This window comes from Octopus bimaculoides, chromosome 14 (assembly GCF_046866305.1).
Source record: "Octopus bimaculoides isolate indiv1 chromosome 14, ASM4686630v1, whole genome shotgun sequence".
NCBI lineage: Eukaryota > Metazoa > Mollusca > Cephalopoda > Octopoda > Octopodidae > Octopus > Octopus bimaculoides.
In genome coordinates this window covers 16,818,137-16,842,110 of record NC_142941.1, presented here as the reverse complement: position 1 = coordinate 16,842,110, position 23,974 = coordinate 16,818,137, and the positions used below count along the sequence as shown (strand labels likewise).

At 36.8% G+C, this 23,974-nt stretch overlaps 1 protein-coding gene across 1 annotated transcript in view; it reads left to right on the top strand.

Moving 5' to 3' along the window:
* Positions 1 to 23,974, top strand: part of LOC106867680 (dynein axonemal heavy chain 6-like) — a 367,549-nt gene that overhangs the window by 33,670 nt on the left and 309,905 nt on the right. Inside the window, exons 4-14 of the mRNA XM_089362433.1 lie at positions 651 to 765; positions 3,151 to 3,274; positions 6,137 to 6,284; positions 7,508 to 7,630; positions 9,695 to 9,829; positions 10,780 to 10,915; positions 13,312 to 13,366; positions 15,486 to 15,621; positions 16,302 to 16,537; positions 20,949 to 21,057; positions 22,320 to 22,440. Of these exons, the coding sequence (XP_089218559.1) occupies positions 651 to 765; positions 3,151 to 3,274; positions 6,137 to 6,284; positions 7,508 to 7,630; positions 9,695 to 9,829; positions 10,780 to 10,915; positions 13,312 to 13,366; positions 15,486 to 15,621; positions 16,302 to 16,537; positions 20,949 to 21,057; positions 22,320 to 22,440 (1,438 nt within the window). The remainder of the gene's footprint in view (positions 1 to 650; positions 766 to 3,150; positions 3,275 to 6,136; positions 6,285 to 7,507; positions 7,631 to 9,694; positions 9,830 to 10,779; positions 10,916 to 13,311; positions 13,367 to 15,485; positions 15,622 to 16,301; positions 16,538 to 20,948; positions 21,058 to 22,319; positions 22,441 to 23,974) is intronic.

The following is a 23,974-nucleotide window of genomic DNA, read 5'->3' as shown; positions in this document are numbered from 1 at the left end:
ACCACTAACCTGGGATGACCCTAGACCAGTTGAGCAAGAGCATAGGGAGAGAGAGAGAGAGAGAGAGCTAATTGATTTGCTTGCAGAGTGATGGCTAAAAAATTGATACTTTCCAGTTAGAATTTATGTATATGTGTGTCTATGTTTATGGTGTGCGTCTTTTGCTAATGTATATCGGTGAAGGAGATAAACAGTGGCAAAGCACAGAAAAACTAATGACTCAGTTTTGCCACTCTTTCTGTCAGAAATGCAGTGAATCTGTTTGGAAACTTTAAACATGATGCAATTATTCACAAATCAGGACATTTAAAACAAGTAAAAAAAAATGGAAAAACATAACGAAAGAAAAAAAACCGAACAAACACAAATTAATGATGGTGGTGACAAATTTCCAACCAGCATCATGAAAAAATGTTTGCAAATGTAATCACTTGTATATTGATGGAATTAGCACTTTAAGAGCTGAATGGTTTTTGCTAATCGTTACTACTAAGTAGGTGTTGAACTTGTTGCCAGCCAGACTAAAGCAAATTGAGTTATGAATCTTGTTTAAGAATATAACACAATTGCTGGCAGCAGCCATAGTCTGAAATGTTAAGTGATGTGGAATTAAGATTGTCATTAATGATGGTTTCATTTCTGTTTTGAAGGCTTTGAGAGGGAAGAAACGAACTCACCGTATGAAATCGCTCTTCCCTGAATCTTATGCCAAAGATTTATTTAAATTTAAGAAGTTTGGCAAAGTCGAAACAAATATTTATAGAGGTAAGTGACATCTTGAAATGGGTTCTACTTGTGTAGATTTGCAATAGTACTCTTTAAAAGAACATGTTTCAGTGGCTGGAAACATGTTGGACTAAGTAAAACATTAGAGAAAGAAACCCAGCTGTTTCTGGCAATAAATACATCTAAAGTAAAATTTTTTCAATTGCTTTTAAAATACTACTGTAGACCTTATCCCCCCCCCCCCCACAAGAAAAGCTCTACTTTGTAATTTGTCCATTTTCTGTATTTAGCCCTGTGTGGCTATAATAAAAAGATATTTATCTATCTATCTATCTGTGTGTGTGCGTGTTCAATGAGCTGTGCAGTGGGACTGAACCTAAAACCATGCAAGCTTCTCAGCCACATAGCCACACCTAGCTAAAAGTTCCAAACAGAATTCATATTTGATCACTTACCTCCTCCTCATGGGTGTGTTGAAACAGAGCTGCTGGCTAGGAAACCCCCACTGTCATTACCTATAGCAGAACCACTTCTAATAGCAGCAGCAGCAGTACCACCACCACTACTGCTGCAGCTGCCACCTCCAACAACTACAGCTGCTTAGATTTATAGGGAAGATGAAGTGAGACTTTGTGATCATTTATCAAAGTGTTTGTGGAATATGGGAGAATCTTTTCCGTCTGAAATTTGAAACAGAGTTGCTTATTCCTACGCAAAAATATTTAGATTTGCATTTCAAGTTGTCAGCTGAAAATGTGTGAGAGAATTAATTAGGTCTTGAAATGGAAATGTTTTTAAATGAAATTACCTAAGAATATGATAATGTGTGAATTTATGTTATCTGTGTATGTGTTTGTGTGTGTAAGAGAGTGAGAGATTGTATGAGGGGGAGTGAGAGTGAGAGAGTGAGTGAGTGTTAGAGAGAAAGTGTGTGAGGGAGTGAGAGAGTGTGTGTGAGAGAGTGTATGAGAGAAAAAGTCTGAGAGTGAGTGAGTGTGTGAGACAGTGTGAGAGAGTGCGTCAGAGAGTGTATGAGAGTGAGAGAGAATGAGAGAGAGAGAGAGAGTGTGTGAGAAAGTGTGTGAGAGAGAGAGTGTGAGAAAGAATGAGATAGAGTGTGTGTGTGTGTGTGTATGTATGAGAGAGAAGGGGTGTGAGAGAGAGAGTATGTGTGTGTGAGAGAGAGAGAGTATGTGTGAAAGAGAGAGATAGTATGTGTGTGTGAGAGAGAGTGAGTGTGTGTGTGAGAGAGAGAGAGTGAGTATGTGTGTGTGTGTGAGAGAGAGAGAGAGTGTGTGTGTGTGTGAGAGAGAGAGAGAGGGAGAGGGAGAGAGAGAGAGAGAGAAATTAAGTGCATGAACTGAGAGGAATTTTTTAATTATTGGGCGGCAAAAAGAGGGAAATATAATCTACTGAATAGTGATGAATATTTGTCTGAGTTTAAATAAAGCTAAAACTATTCATGTCTTTGCATTTCTCAGATAATTTTCTGATGGTTGTCCAATTAATAAAAGTAAATGAAAACCAAGACAACAACAACAATTTATGTAGTTGTAGGCCTCCATTGGTTGAAGTTGACCTTTGATGATGTGATCTCTATCTCTGTCAGTAAAACATTATTACATTTGAACTTAGGATTGCATGATGGATGTGTAGAAGGTGTAAAGTTGTAACTGATGAGAAACATGTATGGAATGCTAACAATACCCTTGCCCGAGAAAGAGAAAAACATGCACAAATAAAAGAAAACAAAAATGAAGTATGAAAGCATTCTTATCAGAGGTTATTAAATGAGAAGAATGCATGGAAGAAGAAGGATTTACCTCAAGTAGACACAACAAAGAGGACAATCATTAAAGTTGACAGCAATATAGTCAGAAGCACAATTAAGAATATAATGACAAGAAAAGCAGCTGAATCATCAGAGATACTAACTGAGATCATTAAAATATCTAGTAAAGTGGATAGTGCAAAGTACATGGGTTAGCGATTAGGGTATTCGAATCATGATCATAAGGTCATGAGTCTGTGCCCTGAAGTCTTGTGTCCTTGAACAAGATGCTGTATTTCATATTGCAATCCAGGATACTTCAAACCTCTGATCCTCATATATCAGAATATGTACAAATTTCTAAGTTTCTGATGATGATGATGATGATGAGGAGGAGAAGGAGGATGAGATGACCACCACCACCACCACCACCACCTGAAATTGCTGGCCTTGTGCTAAAATTTGAAACCAATTTATTTCTGTTTTTGATTAATTACTTTTTCGCTAGTCAAAGAAATTCCTATTGTCTATTTTTCTCTGTTCTCTTTTACCAGACGCTTTTCAAAATTTGATGACTGATACTGTTGTATAAATTTTTATGTGTTCATGGAAATGACATTATTTTATTTCATATTATATTTCGTTTGATCTAGGTATGAGAGATATGAATGACGTAATCAGGTGTCTATGTGCTAATAAGGATAAGAGTATTGGTTTCCTTTACTTGGCACACTGTGTTCCAAAGACATCCCCATATTACCATTATTACAATCTCAAGTAAGCTGCAACATTTCTAAAATTGTTGAAATTAATTGAAAGGAATTGTTTCTTTTGCTTCTTTTTCTAAAATATCTTGTTACACTTTTTCGAGATTGCTTATCTTGTTATGTATATTTTCTTAAGAGAAGTCTGTTGGAGTCTTTAGATTGTTCCTGCTATCATTTGGTAACTTCATCCTGGCTGATTTGCCTCAAGGGAACAAACATCACAGTAACAGATACCTAAATATCATATTTACTAACATGTTAGGCGCAGGAGTGGCTGTGTGGTAAGTAGCTTGCTTACCAACCACATGGTTCTGGGTTCAGTGCCACTGCGTGGCACTTTGGGCAAGTGTCTTCTACTATAGCCTCGGGCTGACCAAAGCTTTGTGAGTGGATTTGGTAGACGGAAACTGAAAGAAGCCTGTCGTATATATGTATATATATATGTGTGTGTTTGTCCCCCCCCCCCAACATTGCTTGACAAGCGATGCTGGTGTGTTTACATCTCTGTAACTTAGCAGTTTGGCAAAAGAGACCGATAGAATAAGTACTAGGCTTACAAAGAATAAGTTCTGGGGTCGATTTGCTCGACTAAAGGCGGTGCTCCAGCATGGCCACAGTCAAATGACTGAAACAAGTAAAAGAGTATGTTTGAGTAACAGTTAAGAAGTTTATACAATGTTATTGACATGAATATTTTCTCTGAGCTGAAACCCCCTTCGATCATGACCGACCATGGGATTGCACCTAGAAAGTTACCCTTCCAAGCACAAGTCCGGGCAAGGTTGTTTGTGAAAGACCAGCAGTTGCCCTTGCATACTGGCCTCTCCTCTCCACACCACCAATGTTATCCAAGGGAAAGGCAAAGGGGCCGATACAGCTTGGCACCTGTGATGTCGCAACTCATTTCTACAGCTGAGTGAACTAGAGCAACATGAAATAAAGTGTCTTGCTCAAGAACACAACACGCAGCCAGGTCCGGGATTCGAACTCACAACCTCATGATCATAAGCTCGATGCTCTAACCACTGAGCCATGCACCTTCACTTCTCTCTGAGCACACCAAAGGAATGGATGCAGCTATACTTAGAATTCCAGGTGTAGTAACAGTTGGACCCTTTCAGTTTAGCAAATTTAAGTTTCCTGAATTACCTAAATTTTGCCATGCCAATCAATAAATCTCCAAACAAACATTAACTGTTGTTGGACTCAGTAGTGTAGCTGGGAGGTGAGCAATGGGGTACTCCATCCTGGGCAATGCTTTTATGGAGGTGGCACTTTTAGGTCTGCTGTATATACCTGTATAGCGGTGGGAGGGGTGACAAACTCAAGAGCTGACATACTTTAGCTGCACCACTCATTGGACTACATCTTAAGAAATTCTGCTTTACTGATACTGGTCAATTTTGTGTAGGATGCTCATAAGTTGAAAAAGCCCCTCGTAATCTCTTTATGTCTTTGAGAGCAAGACCTAAAACATTGAGTATCTGGAGGTGCTAATATGACAGTGTTTAGAATTTCCAACGGTATGTGGTGAAGCATCTGGTGAAGCATGAACGTTGGGCTTCATGGAGGCAATGACAAGTGACCGAGAACTTTGGTGATATGCCACGCCTAAGAAGACCTGTGAAGCCATGTGAAATTGTAGTCATGGCCGATGCCTGTGCCCGTAACTGGAACTCATGCTGGTGGCATGTAAAGAGCACCTTTCGAACATTGGGCCTCATGGAGGCAGTGACTGGTGACTGAGATCTTTGGTAATATACTGTGTTTGAGATGACCCGTCAAGCCAAGTGAGATCGTAGTCATGGCCAATGCTGGTGTTATGTAACTGGCACCCATGCCGGTGGCATGTAAAAAGCATCCACTACACTCTTGGAATGGTTGGCATAAGGAAGGGCATCCAGCTGTAGAAACAATGCCAAATCAGATTGGAACCTGGTGCAGCTCTCCAGCTTACCAGTTTTCAGTTGAACCATCCAACCTATGCCAGCATGGAAAACAGACGTCAAGTGATGATGATGATGATGATGATGATGATGATGATGATGATGTTGGGTACAGATCTACAGATCTAATATCAAATAAGCAGAACTCATGGGAATGGGAGCCCTTGTGTATGTGTGTTTGCTTCTACATGTCTCCACATTGACACTAATTCAGCAGCTCTGACATTCTTTATGTTTGACAGTGGTTTGACATTTGATGTTGTGAAGTAAGGCAGTGAGCTGGCAAAATTGTTAGCATGCTGGATGAAATGCTTAGTGGTATTTTGCCCATTGCTCTATTCTGAGTTCAAATACCGCCGAGGTTGACTTTGCCTTTCATCCTTTAGGAGTCAATAAAACAAATACCAGATGAACACTGGGGTCAATGTAATCAACTCACCCCCTCCCCCCAAAATGGCTGCCCTTGTGGAAAAATTTGAAACCGTATGATGATGTGAAATAAGGTACTTTGTGTGAAAACAAGGCTTTTGTGTCAGGAAAGTCATCCAACTGTAGCAAACTATCCGAAGAAATCTTAGCCGACCCATAACTCCATTAAAAAGTGGATATAAAAAAAACAATAAGATGATGTTAATGAAGAGGACAATAATAATAATGTTTGTTTACTTTCATCGTAAAGCTGAATTTAATGTTAGCATCTTATGAAGCTAAATTTATAAGTTCTAAAAGAATTCGTTGCTGGGCAGTTTAGTTTAATGGTAAAACACTTGACGCGTAATCACAGAGATGTGAGTTCGAGTCTCATGGCTGGCCGGTAACGTATTTTTCTGCAATATATGTGTGTGTGTATGTGTGTGGGTGTTTAAAAGAATTGTTTCATATGCTTTAATTTCATATTAATCAACGGTATTTACTTTATTCAACAGAGTTGTCCATTATGTTGATATTGACCGAAATAATTACTCCACTATTAGCACTCGTGGTGTTATGAAATATTTGGCAAACAATGAACCAGAATTCACTGAACTCGATGAGTGGCAGCAAGATTATATCAATTTTTCCAAAATTAGAAAGGTGAGGCTTTTATTTTTTAAGGATAATAGAAAATTTTAGGAAATTGAAAAAGAAAAAAAACAACAAAAACTCCAGCTAAAAACCAGGTCATAGTTGCATACAAATGATGGGTATGGGTTTTTGGGGGGTTTTGGTGCTATTTAGTCATGGGGTGGGCCAATTTTGACTGAAACTTATGTAAGTATCTAAGATGGTTTGAAGGACATAAGATAAAAAACAGCAAAAACTACAGATAGTAAGAGAAAGCAGTGTTTTTAAACTGAGTTTTATAATCTCTTTTATGAGAGCTTACAATAAAGATATATAAAGTAATTTTCTGGAAAATTTGTTCAAATTTAAATGCTAGCACATAAGCATTATTTTTAGATCTTTAGTATTTTCCCTAATTACTTTAATTAATATCATTGACCTTTCATTTAAAAATAAGATTTAGATGAAAAATTATTTCTAGTATTACTGAACTATTACAATAATCTTTTCTACTGAATGCACACAGTCTGAAATTCGGGGAGAGGGCACTAGTTGATTACTTCGACCCCAGTGTTTCACTGGTACTTAATTTGACCTCGGCAGAATTTGAACTCAGAATGTAGAGACAGGCAAAATACTGCTAAGTTTTTCACCTAGTGTGCTAATGATTGTGTCAGCTCGCCATCTTACTGAAGTATTACAATAATGTAGCTTAGTTGATTTTGGATGTTTACTACAATGGCATGGAAGAATTTTTGATGTGCTATTATATGTTGAATATAAGTCTTCTTTTACTTTGTTACTTACACCCTTCACTCTGTAAGGAGCATAGGCCATTGACAACTGTTTTCCACTGTTCTCAACTCTGGCTTACCTTTTCTCCTTCTCTCCAGTTGGATCCCTACTTTTCCTTGCAGCTTCCTTTGGAATTTGGCTGCAGCACATCATGTTTTTGAGAGGAATGCCCTTCCTCTCTCAGATCTTGTTGATTTTGAATTGTCATTGATGCTTCTGGGAAGAGGTGGTTTATTTTTGTCTGGCCTCTGTCCGTTGATCTGTCCAGTACAAGAGGCCATGCCAGGGGCTTACACTGTTGCCACAAATTGAAATTTTCAACTTGATTTTTTTTTTCTTGAAGGGGGAAATGACTATTTTATTTGTAATCTTTGTTATCTTAATCAAAGGGTAGGAAAACAGACAAACTTTGAGTTTTAGTGTAATATAGATAGTAATTACTGTTTTTCACTTTGTAGACTCGCTTTTTTGCTCAATTTCAAATGTGGAAACCATTCAAGTTATGGCACAAGAACATCCGACAGATGAAATTCAAGACTAGTGAAAACTTTTTGAGAGAAAATCTATATATGCTGAATCCTGTAAGAACTTTTGAATTGTTTATTTATGAGCATTTCTATGTTTTTGTATATATTTTGAGCTTCATACAAGGGGGTGCAAACTTTAAGAAAAAAAACAATACATTTTCTTACAAGAGAAAAACTTAAATGCAATCTAAAGACCATTATCTTAGTTATAGTCAGGGCTGGTACTAGGAAATGCGAGCCTAATTAGAGAATTGCCATTAGGGCCCTCTACTCTTCAAGAGCTGAAGCTTGATGTTTTATGCTTTTGTAGTATGTCAGTCCCTGTCAAAAAGTGTTGAGGGCTTGTGGCTCCACCATTAGCCACAATGGTATAGTAAAAACTCATCATAGCATCCTCTGCACAAGCATGTGTGTAGGACCATCTCTTGGCATGGAGCCCAGTTTGAACAAATCTTTCTAAATGGCTTAAAACCAGTCCAAGCTGTAATTTATTGAACTGAAAAAAGCGTTCATTACTAGTGAATTCTTGATGGTGTTAGTGTGGAGAAGGAATAAAATACAACTTTAGGGAATACAATTGGGGATAATATTGAAGCAATATGGTTGGCAATATATGTGTGATGCATACACATCACAGTTGTTGATTAATTGTTGAAATATATATATCATCATCATCATTTAACATCCACCTCTCATGGTGGCATGGCGGTGATGGCTTGACAGGAGCCAGCCAGGAAGAAGCCTGCACCAGACGTTTGGTGTTTTGGCAGGATTTTTACAGCTGGATGCTCTTCCTAACACCAATCATGCAGCAGAGTGGACTTAGTGCTTTTTACATGGCACAAGCACAGGCAAGGTCAGTTTTGGAAAGGTTTTTACAGTTGGATACCCTTCCAAATGCCAACCACTTTACGGTGTGAACTTGATGCTTTTTAAGTGGCACCTGCACTGACAAGGTCACCAAGTAACTTGCAAGACAAAAGTCTTTTGAGAGGGGAGGAGGAATTGGAGGCGGTGATCTTGTGTCAGATGATGAAAGGTTATGGTGAGACAAGGAGACAGAAACAGGTGAAAGTTCTTTGACTCAAATGACCATTGAAAACATACAGTGATGATTTCATTTAGATTGTAATTTGTATATGAGACATAACAGACATTTTACTAGATGAGTTTGTTATGATTTGAAAGGCTTTTGGAATTCAATGATGTATTTTCCTGGATAAAAACATAAAACAATATAATTCTTATATATAATAGCGACAGAGGCAATATTAATACTGAGAAGTAATATTTATTCCCACTTAAACATGGATGTTCTGTTAGAACAAACTATACAGTGGTAGATACCATGAGAGAAACTTTCATATAGGCTTTGGGTGAAAAATGCACCCTTCTATTTTCTGTTTTAATGTTTCTCTCATAGTTTCTTTATGAGAATTTCTCTCAAGGTATCTACTACAGTAAAATATGTTTTAACAGAACAGCCACATTTAAGTGGGGATAAATATTACCCCTTCTTCTTCTTCTCCACCACCGCTGCCACCACCACCACCATATAGATATACAACAGGCTTCTTTCAGTTTTTGTCTACCACATCAACTCACAAGGCTTTGGTCAGCTCAAAGTTATCACAGAAGACATTGCACAGGGTGCTATGCAATAGGACTGAACCAGGAACCATGTGGTTGGGAAGTAAACTTCTTACCACACAGCCGTGTCTATTTATATTGTTTAAATTTATCATTCGTTATCTCATAACTTTGATATTGTGATTGTTTATTTCTAGAATGTAAAAGTGTTTAACTTAGCTTAATTTATTTGCCTTGGGTTATGTTGTGCTGATGAAGAAGGATGAAATGGTGCTATACATGGCTACCAAAGACTGGAAGATCTTTATAATATGGAGGAAAAAGAAATATTAAATGTGTATGTTCTGTATACTGTTACACTGTGATTTAAATTTCAGACTTCCAAACCTGCCTCAACTTAACTTAATTGAGAAGGGATTGTCTCCCTTGTGATAGCTGACAATCAGGGGTACATCGCATATATATTTCTGTTGCTGTTCGCTTAAAATATAACTGTATTTGTAAGACGTGTCCCATTTTGTTTATCAGATGCTGACTGCAACCATTTTAAAAATAAAAGAGATGTGTGACAAAGTCAGTCAAATGAGGTTATGTAAAATCGAAGAGGACCGAACATATGCAGCTCAACAATTTTATGAAGCTCAATGTGAGCAATCAAAAATTGTAAGTTTGATTTGGCTTCTCACTGTTTTACATCAAGAAAAAAATAGCTGCTTTACTTAGAATAGCCATTCAACAAAGATCTTATGTCAACACTATTCTCAATAAAAGAACCCTATTTCATGATCATTTTCATTTCACTTTCAGTTATTTTCAAAAGAATACATATTAGTATAAATCCAATGAGAAAACAACCCTGAAATGGGGGATATATTTGGATTGTACTATTCAATGATCAAATTCTATCTTGACTGAGGTGTGATACTAATTGGAATTTGACAGAATTTTTGTAGTGTTATTCTTTAGCTTTAGAATAGAATTAGAATAGTTGTGATGTATGCTACACGCCTCATCATCATCATCATCCCTTAACCTCCATTTTCCATGCTGGCATGGATTTGACTGTTTGACCAAAGCTGGAAAGCAGGAGATCTGCACTAGGTTCCATTCTGATTTGGCCTGGCTTCTATGGCTTGATACCTTTCCTAATGCTAACCACTGTACAGAGTGTGTTGAAAGTGCTGTTACAGGTGTCTCCTTCAATCTGAAAGAAAATAAGTTGGCAGGTCAGGTTATTCGATGTATAATAATGATATGATAAAATGACGATAATCTAGCACAGTTGCTTCTCCTAAAAATGTCTCAAACCTTCTGGAATGCTCCTTGTAAGCAATGGATCGAAACTGAAAAGAGAAACAACTCCACTGACAAATCAGCCCTTATAATATTAAGTTGAAAATCTTAGTAGTGAATATATTCATAGTATTTAGCTTAATTTATAAATGTGATGTCTTTTCTAATACAAGTTACTCTTTAAAATAACAAATCATATTGACCTTTAATGAATTTAGAATTATTTAATTAGTTAAAAAAAAAACTCTAAATTTAATGTTTTATCATATAAAATTGTGTTTTTTACATTTACTTTACCATTGTTTTTTCTTTTCTTTAAGATTGTAACACACACACAAACATTTCGGGACATTGTTAAAAATATTGCAAGAATTGCTTGTCGGAATGCAATGCTAAAAGATGGTTTTGTGCCAGATGACTGTCACCAAAATGCTGATGGCCATACTTCATTGACAGGTTCAAAGTGTTTCTTTTTCTTATGTTTTAAAATTTTGGCTCAAATTTTGTAGTTCTTGTAATCAAAACCAACTGTGAGTTAGTTTTAATCAATTAATATTAGCCTATAAATGAATTTGATGTACTTCCTCTTTGAAAATGTTTTTACACATAAATACTAAAATCATATTAATGTTGAAATCTATTCCTGAGCAAAGGATTTTAAAGAAGTATATCCTTCATTTTGGAGGAATTTATGCAAGTCAGTCAAGTTTCTATGTTTGTACTTATTTTTTTAAAATGTTATTTAACTACACATGGATAATTTCCAACTGAAAATTTAGCAGACTGTATATAAAAAGAAAGAATGGTAGCAGAGGGCTAAGTAGTATAGAGCATTGTATAAGGAGTGAAAGGAAAATGCTTACCGAGTATTTGATAAATTAGTGATGAAGATCTGCTGCAATATGCCATGAAAGATATGGGTATAAATGCAGATGAAATGATGGGCAAGGAAGAGTTTAACCAAAGAGCTGAGGAAAAGAGAAAAGATCTTCTTGAAATAAGAATGCATGGACAGTTTGAAATGAATACACAGGACATTAAGGATAATACAGCATCATGGGCATGGCTTGAGTGAAGTGATTTGAAGCGTACCATTGAAAGTCTGATCATTGCTGCACAAGACCAGGCTTTCACTACCAATTCAGTGAGGTATAACATCTATAAAACTTCTGACACCCAGAAATGCAGACTGTGTGGAAAGAGAGTGGAAAATGTGACCTACTTGGTAAGTGAACGTGAGAGCCTTGCACAAAAAGAATACAAGTGCCGTCACAATAAAATGCGTATTTATCTTCATTGGCTCTTATGACATAAATACCAATATGAAGTAACAGAGAACTGGTATGAGCATGTACCAAGTAAAGTTATGCAGGAGGATGGAAAAGTAACGATACTCTGGGACTATAATTTCCAGACGGATTGTGTAATCAAACACCGTCGGCTGGATATTGTCATATTGAGTAAGAGAGACAAATACTGTCATTTAATTGATGTAGCCATACCAAATGACATGAATGCTGTGAGTAAAGAGGTTGAAAAAAATCACCTAGTACTCTGAATTGAAAGTGGAAATGGCAAGACTGTATGGAATGCGAGAGGGTAATGTAAAAGTGATACCAGTGGTAGTCGGAGCGTTGGGCTCAATCCCATTGAAACTTCAAAACTTCTTAAGGCAACTGGAAATCCCATGCAAGATTCATGTCTTGCAAAAAGCAGCCTTACTGGGCACAGTACACATCTTAAGGAAAGTATTATCTGTCTGAGGTCCTTGTGACTTGACAGATGACTAAAGACTCCGGTGCATTTTTACCTACACTGTGTTGCGAAGGAATAATAATGATACCTGTATCCAGGGGGGAGGCATGTGGCTTAGTGGTTAGGGTATTGGACTCATGATCATAAGATTGTGGTTTTGATTCCTGGACCAGGTGTTGCATTGTGTTCTAGAGCAAAACACTTTATTTCACGTTGCTGCAGTTCACTCAGTTGGCAAATATGAGTAATCCTTTAATGGATCAGCATCCCATTCAGGTGTGGAATATATATGCCATGAAACTGGGAAACTGATCCTTATGAGTCAGCATGACTCAAGAAGGTAACTTTACTTCTTTTTACCTGTATTCAGGTGTAAAGCATAATAGCTTTGATAATAAACCATGCAATACCTGCATCTAGGTGTGAAGAATAATAACTTTGATAATTAAACATCCAGTACCCGCATCCTGGTGTGAAGAAAGATAACTTTGATAAGTAAACATCCAATACCTGCATCCAGGTGCAAGGAATAATAGCATTGGCAATAAATCATTCAAGAACTGTATCCAGGTATGAATTATAAAAATGTTTAAGTGTGGCATGAAGCCAGGTATTTAAGGGGTTAGACAAACAGTGAAAGTTTAATTTATATCCATTTTTGACAAAATTCCTTACTGTTAGTTTCTTTTACAATATCCCAGTTGTATTTTTTATATCCCAAAACTCAGAGATCAACAAAAGTTGGACCTATTATTAAAAATTAACTTAAGGTGGTAAGCTGGCAGAATCGTTAGCATGCCAGGTGAAATGCTTTGCAGCATTTCATCTGTCTTCATGTTCCGAGTTGCCTTTCATCCTTTCAGGGTTGATAAAATAAGTACCAGTCAAGCACTGTGGTCAATGTAATTGACTAGCTCCTTCTACCAAATTTCAGGCCTTGTGCCTGAAAGCATTATTAGAAATTGTAGCAAGTATTATTAGAAATTAGCTTGCTACATTCAGCTGATCATATTTTGAGAAGATGTATAAAATAAAGAAAATTATGGGAGATATATTTTCACCTCTTACTTTTAATTTATCATTGTTGATTTTTGTAGTACCTGGAGTTAAACCAAAGAAAAATAAATATGCTGTTTGCCAAAGGCTTACAAGGTTTGTTTGGATTTATTTTTAAAGTCTTCTAAATATTATTAACCCTTTAGCATTCAGATTATTTTGTCATATGTTCTACTTATTTATTTTCATTGTTTTGAATTAATCATGCATAATGTCATAACTTTGAGATTTCAATGATACTCTTTTACTTGTTTCAGTCAGGTGACAGCAGCCATGCTGGAGCACCGCCTTGAAGAGTCAAACAAATCATTGTAGGCCTTTTTTTTGTAAGCCTAGTACCTATTGTATTGGTGTCTGCCAAACCACTAAGTTATGGGGATGTAAACAGACCAACACACCAACACTGTCAAGCAGTATGGAGGGATAAATACACACACACACACACACACACACATCTAATATATTAATGGCAATTTCTGTCTGTCTGTTACCATCTTAGTGCCTAAACCAGTGAACCAATATTCATGAAACTTTGCATACATGTTACACTAACGTCCAGTTCAATAATAGGCTAATTGGATTTCAATAAAAATCTATAATGTGCCCCTATAAATTCCTTATATATAAATTTGGTACCTGGAAATTGTGTGGAAACTCTATGTGTGTGTGTGTGTATATATACAGTTGTTTATTAATTTTACTGACTCTAGGCCGTGCTTATCCTTATTTTTATGTTCTTTTTCGTTATTTTTTCAGTTTCATTCGCTATCTTGATATGTGTGTGTGTGTTTGCATTTGACTCTTACCACTGTTTGACAACTGCTGTTAGTTTGTTTACTTCTCCATAACTTGGGGGTTTGGCATTAAAATAAATACCAGGCGTAAAAATAAGTACCAAGGTTGATTTGTTCAATGAAACTTTTCAAGGCAGCACCACCCCAGCACATGTTTAATAACAATGGTTTCACAAGAACAATTAGTCCTTCAGCTTTCAGATTACTTTGTCAAATGTAATGCTTATTTATTCACATTGTTTTGAATTAATCATGGTTTATCTCATAGCTTCAAGATTTCAACGATGTGATTGTTTATTCTTAGAATGCTAGTTTAAGATGAGTGTGAGAGACTGGTTTGAACATAAAACAGAATGGTATGGCTGGTTTAAATATTAAAGGGTTGATAGAATAGTATTTTAGGGTAATCCATAGCAACACTGAAATTGGAAGGTAAAGTAATGAAATTGGAAGGTAAAGTCTGGGCTGGAGAATCTGGTACTTAGTGTTATGGAATAACAGAAAATTATAGTTTATTTTGATATTGAACTTTATTATCTGATGTGGTATTTAAATTCATTAGTAGAGTGTAGTATATAGACTGTTAGAAGATCCCAATATTTTGAAGGCACAGTAAGAGATTGTATGACTTGCAGAAGTTGCTTTTTGATTAAAAACAAGAGGTTTTGATTAGGAAGATTGGCTTGAAGTACTTAACATTTAATCCAGTGATTCCCAATGTGGGGCCTGGGAAAATTAGTGGAGCATGGGATCCCAAATTTTTTTCTTTTGCTTTTAGTCTTATTTGGTTAAATGTGGTTTAGTGCTGTGGATGACTTGCTTTGAGTCAAGAGAAGCAGACTTGAAATTACAAAATGTGGTGATTTATGGTTGAAGCTAAAAAAATTATCTCCTTGAATCAAGGAAATCTGCTGAAATCTGCAGGCACAAGGTTCTCAAAGTGATTCACTTTTTTTTAATTCTTAGTCAATAATGTACTTTCCTCTTGTACTCAGTGCTTAATAAAAGACTTATTGATAGTCTTTTGTATTAAATAATTGTGATAAAATATTAAAAATAAAATTGTTTTTTTTTTCCAGCCACTGGTGGGGCATATTTTTTAGAAAGTTATAGTCAGGCCTGGGGCAAAAATAAGTTGGGAAACACCACTAATTTGATCCAAACTTCACTATTTTATGTTTTCAAATGTATATATAACTTTTCTAAACATCTGATAGAAATTGAACTGGCAAGTAAGGGAGTGAACTTTATTCTAATTAGACATCCTCAACAAAGGATAGACTTCACTACACATGTCAAACTAGTGATAAGGAAATCACTAAGTAAATGTGCTCCTGAAGACTGCACTTGTTTATTGATTTTACTGACTCTACTCTGTGCTTGTCCTTATTTTCCTGTTTTTTTTTTCTTTATTTTTCCAGTTTCATTCGCTATCTTGATTATATCATTGTTTCTGCTTTACGTCAACTTGTTATTGATGCTGTACGGAATTTACTTGCCTATTTTGCTGAATTATTGAACAATGCTCCTAGTTTTTCAAAGACAGTAATTAAAAGAGTAAGATATTATGTTTATTGTTGTTGTTGTTGTTGTTCTGAAAAAGGTCTTGCGGTATTTTTTCTGGTTCTTTACATTCCTGAGTTCAAGTCTTGCTGAGGTTAACTTTGTTTGTCATCTCCCCAGTGTTCATCATCATCATCATCATCGTTTAACATCCACTTTCCATGCTAGCATGGGTTGGACGATTTGACTGAGGACTGGTGAACCAGATGGCTACACCAGGCTCCAATCTGATTTGGCAGAATTTCTACAGCTGGATGCCCTTCCTAACACCAACCATTCCAAGAGTCTAGTGGGTGGCTTTTACGTGCTACCGGCACGAAGGCCAATCAGGTGTTACTGGCAATGGCCACGCTCAAAATGGTGTCTTTTACGTGCCACCTGCACAGGAGCCAGTCCAACGGCACTGGCAATGATCTCGCTCGAATGTCCTTACATGTGCCACCGGCACAAGTGCTAGGGCACAGGTGCCATCACAATTTCGCTTTCATTTGCCTGAACAGGTCTTCGCAAGCCGAGTTTCTGTGTCCAATGAAGGAGACAACATTGGCATGGGTGCCATCCGTCGAAATTAGGTAGAAAATGAGTGAGATTACACTGCTATTTCTAGCAAGTTGAACAGTTACATAGGGGCTCACTAGAAGTAAGTTTCTAATGCTGGTTATTTATTTTTTCAGAAAACTGACTTTAACCCCGAGACTCTTGATATATTTATTCAAGAGCCAGAGGAAGAGAACAGGGTATTGAATCCTCTGTTTAGAACTGACTTACTTCTTAAAATTGACCGAATTGCATTTCAACCAGATGTGAAAGGTTTCCGTGACCTAATGAATCAAATCTTTATAAGGTATCAGCAGACAGCATTGTCAGTGCCAAATTTACTACCTGATGACTATTTCAATGCTTTTACTCGGTAAGAGATAGATATTTATAATCTCATTTGTAAAATGTTAATAATGTTAAATTATGTTTTTATCAAAAGTGTTTGTTTGTTTTTCAGATATATTTAGAATCTCAATTGTGGAAGACCAATGTTAAAGTATTAACTTTTACAAAAGTGCAGTTTGATCTTTAGTATTTGCCTTCATCATCATTTGTTGCTGTCATCATCTACTGTCATCATCATCATCTGTTGTTATCATCCTCATCTGTTGTCATCATCATCTGTTGTCATCATCATCATCTGTTGTCATCATCATCATCTGTTGTCATCATCATCTGTTGTCATCATCATCTGATGTTGTCATCTTCATCTGTTGTTGTCATCATCATCTGTTGTCATCATCAGCTGATGTTGTCATCATAATCTGTTTCCATCTTTATCATCTGATGTTGTCATCATAATCTGCTGTCATCATCATCATCATCATCTGTTGTCATCATCATCATCTGTTGTCATCATCATCTGCTGTCATCATCATCTGCTGTCATCATCATCATCATCATCTGTTGTCATCATCATCATCTGTTGTCATCATCTACTGTCATCATCATCATCTGATGTTGTCATCATCATCTGTTGTTGTCATCATCATCTGATGTCATCATCATCTGATGTTGTCATCATCCTCATCTGTTTTCATCATCATCATCTGATGTCATCATCATCATCTGTTGTCATCATTATCTCTTTCTCTCTTATTTTCTTTTATAGACTTAACACTACTAACTCAATGTCTTTTACTAACTTAACATCCTTTTACTGATTTAACATTGTGCAAAACAATAAGGAATCACACATGGTCTGCATAATTTTGCTGTATCTTAGGAAGGTCATTATTCCAATAATAAACATGCACTGGCTCTATTTCACTTCTTTATTATTTGTCAATTGGTTAATTATTAACCCTTTAGCAATCAGATTGCTCTATCAAGTGTTATGTTCATTTGTTCACATTGGTTTAAATTGACCATGCATTATCTGGTAGCTTCAGGAGTTTGATGATGTGATTGTTTACATTTTAGAATGACACAGTAGGATAGGTGTGAGAAGCTGGACCTGGCCAGTTTGAGCATAAAATAGGTAAAATATTTGGGCCGGATATGGTCAGTTTAAATACTAAAGGGTAAAATTATCAAAGGTGCAGGAGTGGCTGTGTGGTAAGTAGCTTGCTTACCAACCACATGGTTCCGGGTTCAGTCCCGCTGTGTGGCACCTTGGGCAAGTGTCTTCTACTATAGCTTCGGGCCCACCAAAGCCTTGTGAGTGGATTTGGTAGACGGAAACTGAAAGAAGCCCGTCGTATATATGTATATATATATATATATATAAATATATATATATATATATATATATGTGTGTATATGTTTGTGTGTCTGTGTTTGTCCCCCCAACATCGCTTGACAATTAATGCTGGTGTGTTTACGTCCCTGTAACTTAGCGGTTCGGCAAAAGAGCTGAAGTACTAGGGTTACAAAGAATAAGTCCTGGGGTCGATTTGCTCGACTAAAGGCGGTGCTCCAGCATGGCCGCAGTCAAATGACTGAAACAGGTAAAAGATTAAAAAAAAAGAGTAAAGTCTTCCAAATTCTTAAAAGGAAAAGCCTTATTCTACATTATTGAAATCCTTCTTCTCCTTCTTTGGTGATTCTTTCACATATTTAATCAATATGTTTAATCAGTGCTTTTAATAATTAATTTAATCTGTAGTTTGTCAATATTTATATTTTCTATTTTTCTATCTTTTTCTGTGGAAGGGTACCCAACTGTAAAAACTATAGAAATTGTACCAAGGCAAACATTGGAGCTTGGTACCGTCCTTTGACTTGTCAAATTCTCTTGAACCATCCAACTCATGCTAGCACAAGTATGGAAAATGAACATTAAACAATGATGAAGATGAAGATGCTGCTGATGATGATTTTAGTCAGAAGGGGAAGGTGGTACCCATGACTTTTTATAGGGTTTCTAAGACTGAGGAGAAGAAAGGAGGTTGGAAGGTACCCTCAACTAGAGACCTGGACTGAATGCTTACAACAAAGTGAACTCTGCTAAAGGCACTCAAAATTTCCATGTAGTGGTGGTGGTGATGTCTGATAAAATGTATCACCCAAATAGGCCATACCAGGATTTGAACTCAGAATGTAAAAATAATTCCAAAAATGTGCGGTCCAACATACTTACATTTCTGTGAATGCACTGTCTGCGATATATATCTTTTATTTGTTTCAGTCACTGCTGTGGCCAAGTTGGGGGCACCACCTTGAAGAGTTTAAAATGAACAGACTGACCACAGTGCTTATTTGTTATAAATTCTGGTATTTATTCTATTGGTCTCTTTTGCCAAACCACTAAGTTACAGGGACATAAACAAGCCAACACTTGTTGTCAGGTAGTGGTGAGGGGACAAATACAGACATGAAGACCCCTGTCCTCCCACACATGCATGTATTTATGTATATAAAATGGGCTTTCAGTTTCTGTCTACCAAATCCACTCATAAGGCTTTAGTTGGCCCAAGGCTATAGTTGAAGACACTTGCCTAAGGTGCCATGCAGAAGGACTGAACCCAAAACCATGTGATTGCAAAACAAGCTTTCTAACCATACAACTATAACTGGGACTCCAACAGTTACGATCATGAGGGTCCCAGTTGATCTGATCAATGGAACAACTTGCTCATGGAATTAACATACAAGTGGCTGAGCACTCCACACACACACACACACACACACACGTACCCTTAACGTAGTTCTCAGGGTGATTTGGTATGACACAGGTGAGAAGGCTAGCCCTTTGAAATGCAGGTACAAATCTTTTTTGTCAACTGAGTGGACTGGAACAACATGAAATAAAGTGTCTTGCTCAAGGACACAACATACCAACAAGAACTGAACTCACGACCTTATGCTCATGAGGCAAAATCCTTAACCACTAAGCCATGTACCTCCATGCCACACAGTCATGCTGGTACTTATATTGGTATTAAAATTTTTTTTTATTGAACCTGAAAGGCAGAGTTGATCTTGGCTGGATTTGAACTCAGTGTATAGGGTGTTGGAGCAAACACCACAAGTTATTTTATCTAATGCTCTAATGACTGTCAATTCATTGCTTATGACTTAATCAATAGGTTTAATAAGTAGTTTAATCATTGAATTGATCAGTGTTTTGATCTGTGGTTTGTTCAGTAGCTTAATTAGTGGGCCTAATTAGCATCTTAATAGGAGCCTACTGTTTTATTGGGGTTTAATAGGGTGCAATATTCATGTGCTTATTGAGAATCCACAGTAGTATTTTAGGGGTCTCTGAAAAAATTTGCTTTAGATGTATTTACTGCAAAAAACAGCTAGGTTCCTTTCTCTAATGTTTTATATAGTTCAAACTACACAAGTTGATGATGTGTGAAAAACAAAATAGGAATTTTGAAGGAAATATCTATAAAACTCATTTAAAAATATTGCATGGTTATGGGGGTCCACCAGAATAAAATAGGAATCAAATAGTTGAGAACCACTGCTTTAACCCTTTCGTTACCAGCCCGGCTGAAACTGGCCTTGGCTCTGAGTACAAATGTCTTGTCTTCATAAGTTTTGAATTAAAATCTTCCACCAAACCTTAGTCACAATTTATGTTACTAACACTAGCTTAATGATAATTAAGTTATTTTACTAAATTCTTTGTTATATTTAAAGTACGTGAAAGAAACACAGAGCATCTCAAAATAAATACAGTAACGAAAGGGTTAACTCTTTGGCATTTAAACTGGCTATATCCTACCAAAATATTCTATTGGCTTTATATTTAAACTGGCCGGCTCTGGTCTCTCACAATATTATTCTAAAAATAAACAATCATGTCATTGAAATCTCAGATCTATAAGAAAAGCATGACTAATTCAAATGAATGTGAATAAATAAATGTCACATTTGACACAGTAATCTGAATGCTAAAAGGTTTGCATTAAGTTTGTATTATAGAACTAGGAGCAGTCTCAGGCAGGATGGTGTCAAAAGGGCTAATACCAGGTCAGCCTCGATAAAGTAAATCTATAATTTAACCCTTTAGCTTTCAGATTACTCTGTCAAATGTCATTGGCGAGAGGTACATAACCTCTTGACAATTGTGGGGGAGAAATATGTCATGGTAAGTTAAGGTTGTAAACAAAAAAATTCCAGAACGAAATTCTACTGGCAATAAATGTAGGTGACAACTGGTGCTAGTTTATTTTCACAGGTTTATTTGTTTGACTAAAATTCTTCAAGGCAGTACTCCTGCATGGCTGCAGTCCCATGATTGAAACAAGTAAAAGATAAATGCATAAATGTTTTTTATTAAGAATTATTTTGATGCATTCAGACAATCTTAATATGTATCTTTACAGACCAATAGCTTATCACAGTATCACAGAGAAAACCTGTGGAGAAGGTCCAAATTTGGGTATTATATTTGAAGAAGATAGAATCTTGCAAAGTTTGAAAAATGGCATCCTGGTGAGTTTTATTATTCGTTTGTTGCTTAACTTTGTAGCATTTGGCGGTAGAGATCTCTGGCATTCCTCGATCCCTCCTAGACCATATCCCTGCTCACCGCTATTGGGGTAGAAATGGCTGTCCACAAGTGCGAGCCCCATGAGATGGAGTGGCTGTTCCAGAACATCTTCCTCACCATCCTCCAGGGCAACACCTTTTCCATTTTGTCTGCTGGAGGCATGAGAAATGTTTCTGCATTGTGAGAAGCAAGTTATTGAAATAAATAAGACATTACTTTTGACAGAATAATGTGAATGCTAAAAGGTTAAACTTGGAGTTATATAGCTAAAAATCTTCCTTTATTCACATTGTTTTGAATTAATCACGTTATTATCTTGTAGCTTTGAGATTTCAGTGATATGATTGTTAATTTTTAGAATAACATTGTAGGGTTGATGTGAGAGACTGGATCTGGCCAGTTTGAACATAAGACAAGTAGAATATTTTGCCAGTTTAATTAAGCACATTTTGTGCTTAATTAAACTAAGAAACCCGCACCTAAATAATACTCACTTTGCCCTAATTACCCAACGAAACTAACCAATCTACCACAAGCAAACCTCTGCCCAGCGAATTTGCCAGCGCAAGAACAAAAATTTAATGTAAGAATTACCATTTTCTTTACATTACCATCACATATGTATCAATTATTTTTGTATCCTAACCGATGCATCTATATATATTTGCATTCTGAAGAGATTTACTTAAACCAGTAAATTGAAACGATCATAAATGCTACCCTCATCTCTGCTTATTCCTTCTTTGTTATCTATTTAATTAAAGACATACCAGCAAAAACCACAAGTTTCCCATTGTTATCATATCCATTTTCTTCTCCTATACACACACACACACACACACACACACACACACACACACACACACACACACACACACACACACACACACAAACATATATTTATGTGCGTATGTGTATATATATATACACTGATTGACTACAATTTCACACCAAATGATTTTATTTTTCAATACTTATGTGTTGGTAGTGGGATAGTATAACTGAATGAAATTACTACCTTCATGGATTTTACACATCATCTCAAAAATCATGTACTTTCAAAAGAAAGTACGTATTTCATTGATCTCTGTATAAACTTCTAACAATCTTATATTTTCATAATGACTAGAATATCCATGAATACAACTATTTATATACTGTTCGTGGAAAAATCAAAATGTCATATATCTATTATATTTTGCAGGATGCATTAGAAAGTGGTTTCAACAATGCAGTTCAGTATGTTAATCTCCTCCTTCCTTGTCAGAGATTTTATCAAGAAAATGAAAGCATAAATCCAGAGCATCTTAAAGCTCCAAAATTAGGTAGGTTGTATAAGTCAAAGAGTTATTGTATTTTATGTACTTGAGAATACCGTTTACCTTTTTCTTGTTTCAGTTATTAGACTGTGGTCATTCTGCGGCATGCCCTCAAGCATCCCTAGTCGAATGAATCAACCCCAGAACTTTCTTTTTAAGCCTGGTGCTTATTCTATCAGTCTCTTTTGCTGACCCATGAAGTTATGGGGGCAGAAACACACCAATAATGCTAATGCTAGTAATAATAATAATAATAATAATAATAATAATAATAATAATAAATGCCCTGATGCAGTACCAGGCAGTGGCTCTCATGGCTTCTCATCTTAGCTGATTGGAAGTGTTATCATGTACATTGTTTTGTTTTGGTATAAAAAGATGGGCTACAACAAATATTCTGCTCAATACCACAGATTTGCATGCCATTATTTGACCTTAACCAGTTGAACATGTCCCTTAGTGGCTGACAATATGTGCATCTCTGATCATGAGCAGGAGTAGTGGGGGAGCATCATAGCCATGTGTTGAGAGGAATTCTTTGGGGTTTGAATAATTCACCTTTGGAAATGTGGGTGTTTTATTCAACATCCTTAAACAACCTTTATTCAGGGACCTTTTTAGTGAGATGGGCTACTCGACCTTATGAAAATTCTAACTGGGTCCCACCTGCAAGGTCATGCGCTGTTTATCTTGATATGAGATCAGCATGTCGCACTGTGGTTGTGATGCATGTGCCTGGTGTACCCTTATCAGACAGGTAGTCATGATGGGTAAACTGGGCTTCGTATATTTTACCCCAGTGTCACTTTGATGACATGCACTGCTCTCTCACTCAATAATAATAATAATAATAATAACAACAGTCCTTTCTACTGAAGGCACAAGGCCTGAAATTTATGGGGAGGGGACTAGTCGATTACATCATCTCCAGTACTCAACTGGTATTTAATTTATTGACCCCAAAAGGATAAAAGGCAAAGTTGACCATGGTGGAATTTGAACTCAGAATATAGCAGTAGACGAAATACCACTAAGCATTTCACCCAGCGTGCTAATGATTCTGCCACCTTGCTGAATTACATCATCATCATCGTTTTATGTCTGCTTTCCATGCTAGCATGGGTTGGACGATTTGACTGAGGACTGGCGAACCAGATGGCTACATCAGGCTCCAATCTGATCTGTCTGATCTGGCAGAGTTTCTACAGCTGGATGCCCTTCCTAACACCAACCACTCCGAGAGTGTAGTTGGTGCTTTTACATGCCACCGGCACAAGGGCTAATCAGGCAGTACTGGCAATGGCCATGCTCAAGTGGTGTTTTTTACGTGCCATCTGCACAGGAGCCAGTCCAGCGGCACTGGCAACGACCTCACCTGAATGTTTTCTCATGTGCCACCGGCACAAGTGCCAGTAGGGTGATGCTGGTAACGATCACGCTCGAATAGTGCTTTTTACATGCCACTGGCATGAAAGCCAGTCAGCTGCTCTGGCAGTGATCAGACTTGAATGGTGCTCTTAATAATAATAATCCTTTCTAC